General features: G+C 48.7%; 1 protein-coding gene and 1 long non-coding RNA gene across 7 annotated transcripts in view; one reads left to right on the top strand and one right to left on the bottom strand.

Annotated features, from left to right (window-relative positions):
- Positions 1-13606, bottom strand: part of AGAP1 (ArfGAP with GTPase domain, ankyrin repeat and PH domain 1) — a 506008-nt gene that overhangs the window by 60578 nt on the left and 431824 nt on the right. For all 5 annotated transcript variants that reach the window (XM_059393776.1, XM_059393772.1, XM_059393773.1 and 2 more), the window contains 2 exons: positions 8793-8947; positions 5638-5728 (listed from right to left, as the gene is read on the bottom strand). In XM_059393776.1, coding sequence (XP_059249759.1) covers positions 5638-5728; positions 8793-8947 — 246 coding nt within the window. The remainder of the gene's footprint in view (positions 1-5637; positions 5729-8792; positions 8948-13606) is intronic.
- LOC132013669 (uncharacterized) lies at positions 5671-7860 on the top strand. Of its 2 annotated transcripts, XR_009403064.1 has the most exons (5): positions 5671-5756; positions 5870-5963; positions 6776-6868; positions 7295-7362; positions 7625-7860. It is a non-coding gene; the product is annotated as an uncharacterized LOC132013669 (long non-coding RNA). The 2 variants fall into 2 exon arrangements; XR_009403063.1 differs by having other exon boundaries at positions 5749-5963.

Here is a 13606-nt window from a genome sequence, read left to right as displayed (position 1 = left end):
AGGACCCCAATGACCCCAACCCCTGGTTTGGAACTCCATATAGTGCTGCCTCAGCCCCTCCCCCTCCAAGCTTCGGAGACCAGCCTGGTGCAGCATCCCCTGGAGGAGGATGGCACACGCAGGACACATTTCAAAGACTGCATGCAGATCTCCATGGAAATCAGAATACCGAGAGTGGTTGGGGGGAGCTGGTGTGGGGAGGTGAAGCGTTGCTGTGACCTTCCATCACCTCAGGAAGACCAGTGGCTACAGGGACATGTCCACTGGGGCCGCAGTGGGTGGAGGGGGATAGCTTCACTTCTGCCCCAATAGGTGAGAAGGTGTTGACAGCTGTCAGCATCCCCACATTGCCAAGGACACTGCTGAGTCACACACCTCACTCCCACCAGGATGTCTTGGGGCGCTGCCGCCTGGGCTGCCACATCAGGCCTACAGGCGAGTCCAGCATGGTCTTTAAGCCCTGGATTATCTCCAGTGTCTCAGGGCAGTGACCCCACCAGCCTGCCCACCTGCCCCTTGAAGTGTCTTCTGCGCTGTAGGCCTTGCTTAGGAAATGAGGCTAATGATGCTCATTCCTCGTGGGGCCTGTCCTGAGGGTTAAGTGGAGGGCTTCGATTCCATGGGGCAGACCAACAGGGAAGACAGGAAAAACATACCAGGTGTCAGGGAAGTGTGTGTTATGAGAAAACCCGGCTAGGGAAAGAGTGAGATGGACCCACGTGTGGGTCCCTCCAGTGATGGCTGGGGAAGGCTTCTCTGAGGGAACATGTGGGCAAAGCCCCAAGGATGTCTTTACAGATATAACTACATAATTCGTTTGTAATTTAAAAATATATAGTTATATAATTTGCAGTTTCTTTTTATGCCTATTGGAAAAAGCAAGCAACAGAAGTGAGAGGCTGATGTGCTCCCACTACGGGTTTTGCTGGGACATCTAGAGACTGGGGAAGGAGAGGGGAGTAGAGTCTCCCCTCCTGTGTGCAGGTCCGGGGTCCATAAAGATACCTAAGACAGGATCCCAGACGTCCAGTGGGACACCAGCAAAGCTACTCCCAACATCACTACAACATGGTGGGAGGAGTTCACGCCCCTATTTTCTATCCAGGGCAGCGGGGACCAGCCAGGAGAGAGGGATCAGCTCTGCCCAGGAAGAGAAGGAGGGCATCATGGACGAGGGGTCTTGGGAGTTGTGGAAAGGCTGCATCGCCTCTACCGGTCTGTCCATGCAGGTCAGGCCTACTGGCAACCAACGTGCCAGGGCTCCAAGCTCTTGGGTTGTCAAGGGCTCTGGAGGATGGACTTTCCCGAACATGTTCCTGGTGGAGAGTTGGCAGCAGGTGCCCTGAACGAAGACTCCCACTGTCTGATCAGTCTGGGCCATGTTCCTTATCTTTATGGGAGGACTTCCCAGAAGCACGGATGGCTGAAGGCTGCAGCTCCTCGAGGGACAGCTGCTATGGTTTTCCAAACTCACTGCAGCACTGCCTCCCTCCACCGATGGACCCCCTGAACTAAGGAAGCTAACAGCCTGGTCTGGGGTTTACCAGGTGTAGACAGGCAGCTGCCGACAGTCTAGCACATTCGCAGGAAGAATGATGGGTGGGTAGCGGGGGGTCCAACAGCTCCCAATCCCACATGTCATGGAAATGGTCAAGCCCTACTCCCCTCAGCTCCAAGAGAACACAACTGAACTGGGAGGGGGGTGTTCACAAGCCAGTGGAATCATCCAGAGAGGCGTCTGTGGCACCTGGAGCCCAGGGTTCCTCCCACATGATCCCCAGACATAGGACCATGAAGCAAAGGGCCCTGCTCTCAGGTGGACAGAAAGCCAATGGGGCGGCCACACCTTCAAGTCCCCCTCAAGCCTCTCTAAAGATCCCTTTAAAATGATAACAGTAATGGGCTCATTTAAAGACAGGTGTCAAGTACAAAGGACAAGGAAAGAAAATCTTTGGAACTACGACCCACTTCGATCACAGTCAACTTATTTTTTATCTGTGCATATTTACATGGAAGAAATGCACAAGACTCTCTCTTGCTTCTGTTCATTGAACAATCTACCTATGCACTTTCTATGAAAAATAACTCTTGGGGTTGGAACGCTTCCTTTATTGGTTAATTCCCTGAATGGCTGGAGCTGGAGCCATCCGCTGCTTCTGTCCCCAGCAATGCTATGGAGAACAGGAGTGTCTTTTGTTCTACTAGCATGCTGCCCATCATGGCCGATAGAGCAGCCACTCTCCCCTAACTTGATCCTCTCTTCACAGAGACCACCAAGCTAACTGGGACTCCAAAAAGTCATCTTCTTATTCCCAATGTCTCTTTTCTCAAAAAACCAAACCAAACCAAACCAAAACAAAACCAGAAAACAAATAAAAAAGAAAGACCTTTAATCAGTAAGAAGGACCAAACACTGGACCCAGTTCCCAGGACCTGCAGGCAGAGGGCAGGACACAGTTTCCTGTGTTTTGGCTTTAGCAGCAAAGCAGGGAAGCCTCGATCCCACTGGAACCCAAGGAAGTATCCCGCACGTTTGTGGCCTGGCAGGCCCACCCCCCTCCTGCCAGAACCCTCTAGAAGCATGAGGGATGATCTCCTAGCTGTGATGCTGGGGGCTGCAGAAGTGTCCTGTGCCCTCCCTGAGAAGATGCAGGCAGGACCAGGTCCCTGGGTGAAATCGGGCTCTCCAGGGCTCTGCAGAAAGCAGCAACCTCTTCTTGACCCCGTTTCTTCTTCAACACCCAGAAACCAGAGCCTCTCCTTACATTTAATGTTTGACCATTTCATGTTTGACCAATGTAAATGGCCTTACATTTAAAGTTTGACACACTGACAAATGTGTGTGTGTACTTGCACACACTGAAATACAGGCTACTCAACATCCAATTTCCTAAGACACAGGTGCCCATTCTACAACAATTAGATGACCCACATCACCATACTCTACCACTTCCAGAAAGAGGTGGGGTCCACGTTCTGGAGTGCAACCTTACAGATCTTTTCTGCCTAAATTCCTGAAATGATTCGCTAGGGTCTTCTTGACTTACTGCCCAAGTTCTTTGTCGTTTCCAATGCATTATAAAGTTTCTCCATCTCAATTAATATGTATTTTTTTTTTTACATAACGTTATTAATTTTTACCATCACTCTTTAAGGTTGCACATGTTACTGCACTGAGCAGACGCCACCATTAATGGTTCTTCAAGTCTCGCACTTTGGGGGTGCTCTGGTTCTTTACTCTGCCAACAGCACAGTGATGGATACCTATGAAGCGACATTTCTACGCCTTTTTGCGCATTTGCATGGGCTTGGTCCCCAGAGGACACCGCTGGAGTGCAGGGCATCCACCTGCCTGAGGCTTGTTAGGTACATTGCCTAAGTGCTCAGGGAGCTTTTACAGGTCATCAACAGTGTGTGGGTGGGGCCCTTACCAGCACTTTCTCCAAAACTGGGTATCTTGATTTAAAAACAAAAAGCTTTTGCTAAAGTGTCCCCTTCTGGTGTCCTTGATCTCTGTCCCCCCATCTTATTCTCTGAAAAAATACAGCAGGGAGGCAAGGAGCTCCGTTTACTCTTTCTCGTGGCACAGAATATAGAACTCGATACATAACTCCCCCCTCAGACTCCCGTCTCCTCCCCTGTAACTGGGGCTGACTGCAGCACCAACATTCACAGTCATAAGAACTGAAAGAGCGCAATGGCGGGTTTGGCACAGGCCTGAAGGAGACAAAGTGTTTAAGGAATGGGAGCTCGTGATCTCTTTTTTCTCTGGGCTTGTCACCTTTGGCCTCTCCCCGCTCCCTTCATCCCTGCATATCTGCTTAGGAGCCTCCCTTCCCCACTGCTCCACGCCCCCGACCCCACACCTCAGCACTCGAGCAACCCACCTGCTCCCAGAAGGGACTCTTGACCTCCAGTGTGGCTCATACCACGAAGCCTGTGAGTCACGGAATCGTCCCTAAGGGACTTCGGCTGTATGGTGGAAACAGTTGTAGCTGCTTCTAATGGAGGCTCTAACAGCTTTAAAAATTCTTACTTTAACAACTTTGTGATAAAAACACATTTAATAAGTACTCTCTTATAACTTCTTTCACAATACATTTTAAAAGTAAATTTCAAAACTTTAAACAAAAGAAGATACTTTAGAGAAGTTTGTTAAGACACCTGAAGAAGAGACCCATTCTCTCCCCTGGGCACCACAGACATGGGCCTGGTGACCCTTCCTGTTCCTGCCCTGCAGCACAGTGGCTTCTCAGAGGGGTTCCCCACTTCCCTTTCATCTAACAACCTGAGTTAGTGCCTACCTCCTCCTGTTTACGTGACCATCCCCGAGAGCGGCCTCCTCCTCCCTTTACTGCTCTGTTCCAATCTATAGGAGATGGGACGGCCAGGCCAATCTCCCTGAGCACAGCTAAGAATTCATCTCACTCCTGCTCTGAAACTCAAAGGAGTTCCCAGTGTTTACAGATGAAGATAAAGGCTCTAATGTTCTCCACTTAGCATCCTCACCTCCCCCCACTCCAGCATCCTCACCTCCCCACCACTTAGTACCTACACCTCCCCCCACTCCAGCATCCTCACCTCCCTGCCACTTAGCAACCTCACCTCCCCCAACTTAACATCCTCACCTCTAACCTACTTAGCATCCTCACCTCCCCCCACTTGGCATCATCACCTCCAACCCACTTAGCATCCTTACCTTCAACACACTTAGCATCCTCACCCTCCACCCACTCCATTATCCTCACCTTTCTTGGCTCCAACCAGCCCCTAACCTGAGCAGCAGGTACATGTCCTACTGCTTCCCTGATACCAGGACCCCTCCAGCCACCTGTTCATATCCCATGAGTTTCCAATGCCCCTGGAAACACTAACTTCTGCAGAAAGTCTGCCTGAGTTGCTGTGTGCCCTGTAACAGCCCTTCTCCATGGTGACAGGTTCTGTGGTCTCTGGGTCCTGCCTCGCCCACTGGGCTTGGGCTCCAGGACAGCCAGGACCACATTACATGCCTCTGATTCCCAAGTGACACTGAGCCTGGGGCCCGTGACTTTCACCTGGTCTCAACTGGATCTCCCTCTTATCAAAACTTTGTATTCTGTGCTGGACAGCAGGAAGCACAAAGTGAAACTGGGTCACTCCAAGGCACAAAGCAATCAAAATAAAGTCTATCAGTTTAATCAGAGGCTTTAGTGTACAATAACTTTCACATTAAAAAAATAAACACCTTTGATGCCAAAATCCAGAACATATGATTTTGAAATTAAGAAAAACTGACCCCAGAAATCTCTGGGCAGGAATTAACCATTGTGCTGCATTTTTATGAAAAAGCAAACAAGCATATAATCACTGATGAAGCAAAAGGTTAATTTCTGGATATGGCACCGAATCTGGGAGCACAGCCGAACCCCTGGCTGGCCTGACCACTGATCATCAGGAAGCCTGAGGCAGAAGGCAAACCTAGGCTTGAGTGCAGGGTACTGTGTTCAAATAAAATCCAAACATGAATATTTCAGTTCTTTAAAAGTCATCACATCACGTCATAAACCTTATTTGCCAAAGGACTGACATGGGTCCACTGTGCCCTGGGTGTCACCAGACTGCCCCGCCTCCTGTGTGCCTTCCCCCGCCCAGACTTACTCTGGGTCTCGCAGTCCACGCAGTGGGAGTTCCCGCGGATGTTTCGTATCGACTGCAAGGCCATGGCCTCACTCTGGCTCGTCAGTCGGGACTGGGCATAGAGGGAAAAAAGGCAAGAGGTGAGAAGCCCGGGAGACACTGGCACAGCCCCTGGCAACATCGGGGCAAAGCCAAACTGTGTGTCAGCAGATTTAGGATGAGGACGATCTGAAGCAGCCGCTCCTCTTCTTAGGTCTTTGGGGGAAAAGCATGACCACCAGAGAAAGCTGTGTGCCCTGCGTTAAGACCTGTCAGGCGAAGGGACTCTGCTAGGAATGAGGACAGAGGTAAGTTCTGGATCATTCGTGAGTGAACACAGACCAACCGCCACCTGGGGGATGGAAGTGGTTAGCATGCCCTGTCGGGTCTGCTTGCTCTGAAGATGGAAGAAGGGGAAAGAATCTGCTTATGAGCCATGGGTCAGGGCTTAATCAGCACCACGAGACACATCTCATGATTCCTCAGCAGGAAACCATGTCCATACCACACTTCATGCCTTAGAGATGCACTTTTCACATTAAGAGTATCTCAGTTGCTCTAGCAACAAAGTCACTAAGGAGGGTGGAGGGCAAGGAGGGGCACTGATTCTTAAACTGATACTTAAGCCTCTTCTCTCTACAAGTTAAAGAAATACCCAAGGGAGAAAAGAACAACTTAAGAATTTACAAGCTTTGATGTGATCATCCATGCTTCGTTTTAGCAACATTATGGTATCTATTCTTCTAACCTGTTTTCAAAAGCACACCTGTATGCATACACGTACTTTAAAAAAAAGGCCAGCCTGTATTGCTTTGGAACCTGTGCTTTAGCCTAAAGACATGGGGTCACTTCTCAATGCCACCTTGCATTCTCCCATGTCATCATTTTGAGTGGCTGGATCTCATGCCACTTATAAGAATTTCTTTCTGAAGTTTTCTTTGGTGGACATTTAGGTGGTTTCCAATTTTTCTCCACTGTAAATAGTGCTGTAAAGAACTCATTGCTAAAATTTAGCCTACATTCGTTATTACTTACTGATGGCAAAGTTTTGGAAGCAGAGGTGCTAGGTACAAGGGTATGTACTATTTTTAAGCTAACTTTATTATTATTATTTTTAAAGTAAACCCATGCCCAATATGGGGCTTGAACTCATGACCCCAAGGTCAAAAGCTGCAGGTTCTACTGACTGAGCCAGCCAGGCATCCCAGGACAGGTACTGTTTCTAAAGGTTAACAATGTATATATTTAATAATGGTTAAACATAACAAGTATCAGAGAATACTTAAAATAAGCTGGATTTTTATATCAGAAATCACAAATTGAATCATCACATGTCAAACTGATGTGGAACAATCGACTGTTTACTAACATAAATTATAATTTATTTGTATCTATTATCTAATCAGCATAACTGCATTATTAAGATTTTTTTTTTTCCCTTTGGCTGGATACCCCAGTATCCAAAGTGTACTTAACAACTTATGTTGGCTTCTGGAGTATGTGCACACAAAGGGATGTGTCTGTCTGTCTGTCTGCCTGTTTGACTTCTACAGCATATGTATGCCCATGCCTGCATTATCCACAAGCAGCCAAAATTCCTTAGACTTCATACTCATTTGAGTCTGTATTTTCCCTGCAGCTTTTCCTTGGATGGAACTTCCATGCTGCAGACTTTGACACCTACTCAGCAAACACCCAGGGGAACAGGTATGAGTCTGTCTTCCCTGGTGCTCATGAGTCCTCCAAGGGAGAGCACTGGTAGACAGAGTGAAAGGGAACAGCATTGTAGGCAGTTGTTTGTGTCATGCCCAGAGTGATGCTGTCTGTTCTCCCAAAGAGCTGGGAAGAGTCCGGCAAGGGCGTGACATGGATTTAAGTCTGATGTAAAATACCATGATCGTGTCTAAGATTTGGAGGATGTGTTTGTTTGTTTGACCATATGCTCTCCCCACTCCTGTTCTGAAACTAGAGTCCCATGCTTTGTGTGGGATATGTGTCGTCAATCCCTGTCCATGAGGAGATCCAGAAACTTCCTTGCATTTGCTTCAGAAGCCCCATCTGTGGATGTGAGTCAGTAAAGCCAAGGTTCTTGGAAAGGAAAGGCAGTGATCCTCCCACCCTGGTATAAAACATCTTTAAAGAAGAGAAGCAAATTACATTATAATAACAATGACTGTGGTCTGATTTATCCTGGTTAAAGAGGGTAATAAGGTAAGACACTCCACCTTTCTGAAAGACAGACTCCCTTCTTAAGCTGAGCAGGGATCGTGCAGAGGTTTTTTCAAATGGTCACAAACGGAGGCGGCAGATTGGTGGGCAATGCTCTTTCTCTCCTTTTCTGGTTGATCATAGTTTAAAAAATCAAAACGTTCTTCGAGACTTTACAATGTCCCAGAAAAGGGGTTGAAAACACCTACCCTACTGAAGCAATGACTGAGAAAAAAGCCATAATGGGAATATCCCCAGCAGTGGTCTAGGAAACGCAGCTTACAGTTTCTTGTTCTGTTTTGTTTTTCTGGCTAAACAACTGCAAAGAATCACCTCTGCTGACTGAATAAAGCACACAGCGGGCTTCATCAGCAGAGTTTACAGAATGGACGCTGTCCGCCACCGCCCACCTCCCGCCTGATGCCCTGCAGACTCATCCATGCGCCTTTCGTTTTCCTTTACTTCTGTAGCAAGAGTCAGTGTTCTAACTTGACATGGGTTTGAATTTTGTGCATTTGTGAGAAGAGAACAGTGCATCTTTTAAGTCTCCCTCTCCTGAGTGTATTCTGCCTAAAACAAAGTAAATGTCGATGCATAAGCTACAAGAGTTTAAAAGATCTCATCACCCACCATGAAAAGGTCAATGCTTTCTTTTGGGGATTAGTTGAGAGAGTCAAGATGTAAAATGGGATGTTCTGCCACAGGAACATGGTTAGGCTAGGATACTCATACTTGATACGTATCGACACACAAAGTGTTTTTTCATTCTTTTCAATTATTTAGCTTTTCACTCTGGAAGAATAAGTGGCTTCTGTCAGTCACACACATCATATGATGCTTCCCCTCCCTTGGGCATTCCTCCGGGCCTCCACTTCCCTTTAACGATCAGTGGCTCTTGATTTCGGGGGGCAGCCTGCTAAGGGTCTTACCTTATTCTTGCTGCTCTCACATGACTGTAAGCTGGCTAGGATCTGGCTCTCGATGGCTTGGACCCACGCATCTCGCTCTTCATATGTGGTGGCTTCAAAGTGCCACGTCTGGCCAGTGAGGGACACAATGATAAACTCAAAGTTTTCTTCTTGTTCTGAAACACAGAGTGGTGGGGATGAAGAGTTTAGCTTTCATGAGATCGCAGCCCCTCTGCCCGTCCTCGGTCATAAAAGTGCCTTTGGGTTCAATCGTGCCTGCATGGGGCTGGCGGCACACACAGGACGGCCCGACTACACAGCGGAGATCTGAATCCACAGACCTCCAAACACGCAAGATTTGGTTCCTAAAGCCAGCATGGTTTAGCTGGGTTTCAATCAGTGCTCGGGGGATGAGGAAAAATGAAAATCAGTGTGTGATGTCCGTGTCTCTGTGTTGGGCACAGAGGAAGCCACTCAGGAAAATAACACGGTCACTCACTGCACCATTGAGATCTGTGGGGGTGAAAATTCAGTTAATGGCATTAATCTCAGGGTAGAGTCTTGATTTCTCTCAGGCACCTGTGTGAAGATCCACAGACTGACCAAAGGCAAACGGGGACACCTGGGGGTTTCTGCTCTTTATCGGCAGGAGACCCGTTTCAGTGAGGAAGGCTTTCATTCCATTGTCTTCTGCCTGGAAAGTGAGTGGGACTCCAGGTGATTTGAGGCGACATCACGGCTGCGACTGGGGTGACCATCTGCACAGGGAAGGGTGGGACCTGCAATCAAATCATGCTCTACCACTTGCCATGGTGGGGTCTTTGGACAGATTCTTGACTCCTCCGAGGCTCACTTCCGTACCCTTAACCTGGGGGGAAAGGCCGCCCACTCCACAGTGTTACATATTGGCTTAGTGACATGTGCCATTGAGGCTGACACAGCCTGGGCCACGGGAGACCCTCTGTTTCTGTCTAGCCCCGCTACTGCCACGGAGACAGAAGGGGCACCACATAAAAGCAGCATGATGAGTTACCAACAACCATGGAGAGATCTCGAGCTCGAGTTTTAGTCACAACATCTCATTTGAGCTGTAGTTTGCAGGCACTGGACTGTGAAGCAGCTGCGTTACAATTGCCCTGTGAGCAGCTGTTAGTCATACTAAGAACCACTGAGACCTGCCAAGCAGACCACTGCCTAGGTGACCACTGTCACCCACCACACCAAGCCCTGATCTTCCACACTCTCGGCTCTGGAGCAGCCCTCCCAGCCCCTGACCTTTGCCCAGTTCCCTGCTGCGCAGGTCAGTCCTGCCCTTTTCGAGGCTGTTCTCCCAGAGCCCTGCCTCCCTGGAATCCTTCAGCCCCGAGATGAGGAGGCTATCCTGCACATCAGGTCCTTACCTGCTTCCCTGTCTCAGGAGAGGAGCAGCCTCGACCACTGTGATGGATGGACCCCTCCCATCCGACCCAGGAACCAGAACGTTCTTAATGCACAGCCAGCTCTGGGCAACCACTTCCCTAAAGGAGCTTGATTGAACTGCCTTGGAAACAAGGCTACGCCACAGTTACACAGCATCTATACGCATTCTGATGATAACGGTATTGGGCTCCATGTAAAGTCACTATTTTAGAACTTAGTCCCCCAGGGAGCTGGAACCAACTCTGAATAGCACTGGAAGGAGAGTAGGTGGGTATGTCCACAGGCCAAACCACTGCTGAAGGCCTTCTACAAATGCACCTGGTCTCAGGTAATGTGACTGACATCTGTCTGACAAGAGGGTCCAGTGCTCCCACCGGCTTCTCAAAGGTCTATGACAATGCTGGCATTGTTCAAAGCTCCTGTGATGCAGTGCACTGTGGGATGCAGGTGCCAAGTGCTGGTCAGGCATGGCCCTGGCTGAACTGAAGGCCCTCCCACCAGAAGGGGCCAAAAGCTGGGTTTCCTGTGGAGAAGACTGGCAGAGCTCGGAGAAAGGGCTGAAGGGTATGCCCCTTCAGGGGCAAGGGCAAGGGCAGGGCCTCTGGAAGGCATCGCAGGACGCAGGGGTCTGGGTGGGGGGTGTCTTACGCTTGCCTGTGGGGTAGGTGAGCATGCCACACTTCCTAACTCTCTATGACTTGAGTTCTGGAGAGACGGTGATTAAGAGTTCAGAAGTGAGGGGGCATCAGAAATTCTACCCCAATCTACCATGCTCTTGAGCTGGAGAACAAATGACCCCTGTGTTCACACAGAAGAGAGAAGTGATCTGCTATGGAACAGGGTGGAGGGGGAGGAAGGCAGGGGGTCTGCTCCCCCTCCACCCCGGATGCCCTTGGACACTTACGGCCTTGTTGGGATTTTCATCTTAAAAACTAGCTGTTTTTAAGGCACCTGGGTAGTTCAGTTGGCTGAGTGTCCAACTCTTCATTTGGGCTGGGGTCATGATCTCAGGGTCCTGGGATCGAGCCCCATGTCAGGCCTGGCTCAGTGTGGAGTCTGTTTGGGATTCTCTCTCTGCCTCTCCCTCTCTCTAAATGAGTAACTAAAATCTTAAAACAACAACAACAACAAAAAACCCAAAACCTCGCTGTGACTTTCAAATAGGTCTTCCACGACTGACCCACAACTGTACCTTGCAATTATTTGCTGAGATACTACATCTGTGGATTCTTAAAGGTCTAGCTTCTTGATCCACAGGGTTTAATGTCCTAACACTATAAATACAATCTCTTCTATACTGAATTCTGTAAGATAGTACCCTGAATTCATGTACTTTATGCAAAACCACCCCAGTGAACTGGTAGGGGAGATAAGAAGAACAACTGAAGTCACAGTCAGGCCACTGGGAAAAGCTTGCTAATTCACAGTGCAATGTGACAATTGTTGATTACATCTACCCAATAGGCTCACACTTGTCTTAATCTGTGAAATTCAAATGTACCACAAAAGTTCCCCTGATCAGGATTTTTTGAACCTATCAGGGGAAAAAAATATTATAACCATTAGTTTCTCAGTTAAATTCATGCATCACTGGTCTGCCACAAAGCTTTCTAGCCAGAATCACTGGCTACCTCCCCTGGAACTAAGGGAAAGAACTGAGCTTGCTTTCCACTGATGACAGCTCAGGTGTGTGACTGCCGGGCTCCGCGAGGGGGGCAAGGATTCAGACACACAGGAGACATCATCTAGGGGGCACCGGTGCACGCATAACCTCAGATGATTCAGCACAAAGCAGTGAGAACACTGATGGGGGCCTGTGGCACCAGGAAACACGCTAATCGGGGCCTGTGGCGCAGGGGCACACACTGATGGGGGTCTGTGGTGCGGGAACACTAATACTTTTTGTTTGGTTCTAGCTGTTATGAAGAGTTCTCCACCGAAACACTCGTCATAGCTCATGCAAAGACTAGACTTCCAGATTCAACTGCTGGAGTAGAGTCTGGCTTTGTCCCATTAGTTATGTAAACAGAACTTACCTGTGTATGCCAAATCTACTTGTGGGAATAAACATAATTAAGCAGTTACAGGAATATCGGACTTCATTTCTTACAAATCTCCAAATGGAACTCTTGCTACATCTCCTCTGGAACTTTTCCATCACTTCCAAAGTCAATCCCACCATTTGTCTTCTCCAGCTACTTATACTGGACACAAGTTTCCTTTTCTAGCATATTCTATACCACCCAACATTCCTGCTTGTACTTGCAGAAGATTCTCTCCCTGTCGGAGCTATTTGCAGATGAACAACCAACTTTGGGACATCATACCCTTGAGAAGTTAATCCCCTGTTGTGTGTCCTCTTCAGAGGGAGCCTGGAGGAAATTCAGCTTCTCAGAGATGACCTGTAGGCCCTCTCTACTCACTACGGGAGGGACGCAGGACAGTTTTTCAACTTTTTTGTAACACATGGCTTTGAGCAGCAGCCAGGCCTCTGTGTGGAGGGACCCAAGGTTGGCTTCAGGCTTCTGGAGAATGAGTGCTACGCTCAACTAGCAATGTCTGCCCTAGGGGAAGGGGGGACTGCAGCTCAGCACGCTGGCCATTGCTTTGCCAGGCTCAGAATTTTCTTTCTAGCTTATAAATCACAGCTTCTTCTTCTCCTACCCAGCCCTCCTTTGCCGACCACCGGTGAATATATACCCCAGGTTTAGTTCATGGCTCCCCACCCCACCACTTCTGAGGGTTCATTTCCTTCCAAAACATAGACAGTCACTTCTGATATATGTGGACAATTCTCAGATCTGTAGCTCCGACCCCCAGATCTAATCATTTGTGGAATTTTAAAAATGCCCACAGATACTCTTTAAATATTGTGTCCTCACATCAAATTACCATGCATGAAACCAAATTGCCATAACCCTTCAAAATCACCCAGATCCCACCTTCTCCTCTCTTCCCACGGCCATCTCCTTAGTTACAGCATTGTTTACCGAACTCCCTGCTCTGCAGGGTTCTCTGCATCCCCTACTTCTGGCCCTCAGCTGACTGCTTCCCTGGCTCTGGCTTGGAGTTTACCATGTGATGACTGTGTGCCACATTCCTCCCAGGGGAGCACGAGCCTGAGCATGGCTTCCACACACTCTGCTAACCATACTGCCCTGCAATATGGTGGACAGACATATGCAGGGCTTCTCCACAAAACGTACTTGTTACTGTACCGACGGCCCAATCTCCCAGCCTACCGTCTCTCCCCGTCCCCGAGGCCCCAGGAATTCAGACACCAGAACAGTGAGCACTGATAGCTAAATGCCTATAAGTAAGCACCACCCTAAGGGGCAAACACCTTTGGTGGCATAACAAACAAGGTGGTCATAATAAGGTGGGAGAGAGAACCTTGAGTGACTCCCCCCCCAACC

This window comes from Mustela nigripes, chromosome 3 (assembly GCF_022355385.1).
Source record: "Mustela nigripes isolate SB6536 chromosome 3, MUSNIG.SB6536, whole genome shotgun sequence".
Taxonomy (NCBI): domain Eukaryota; kingdom Metazoa; phylum Chordata; class Mammalia; order Carnivora; family Mustelidae; genus Mustela; species Mustela nigripes.
The sequence above is the reverse complement of the archived record's forward strand: the minus strand, read 5'-3'. Positions and strand labels throughout refer to the sequence as shown.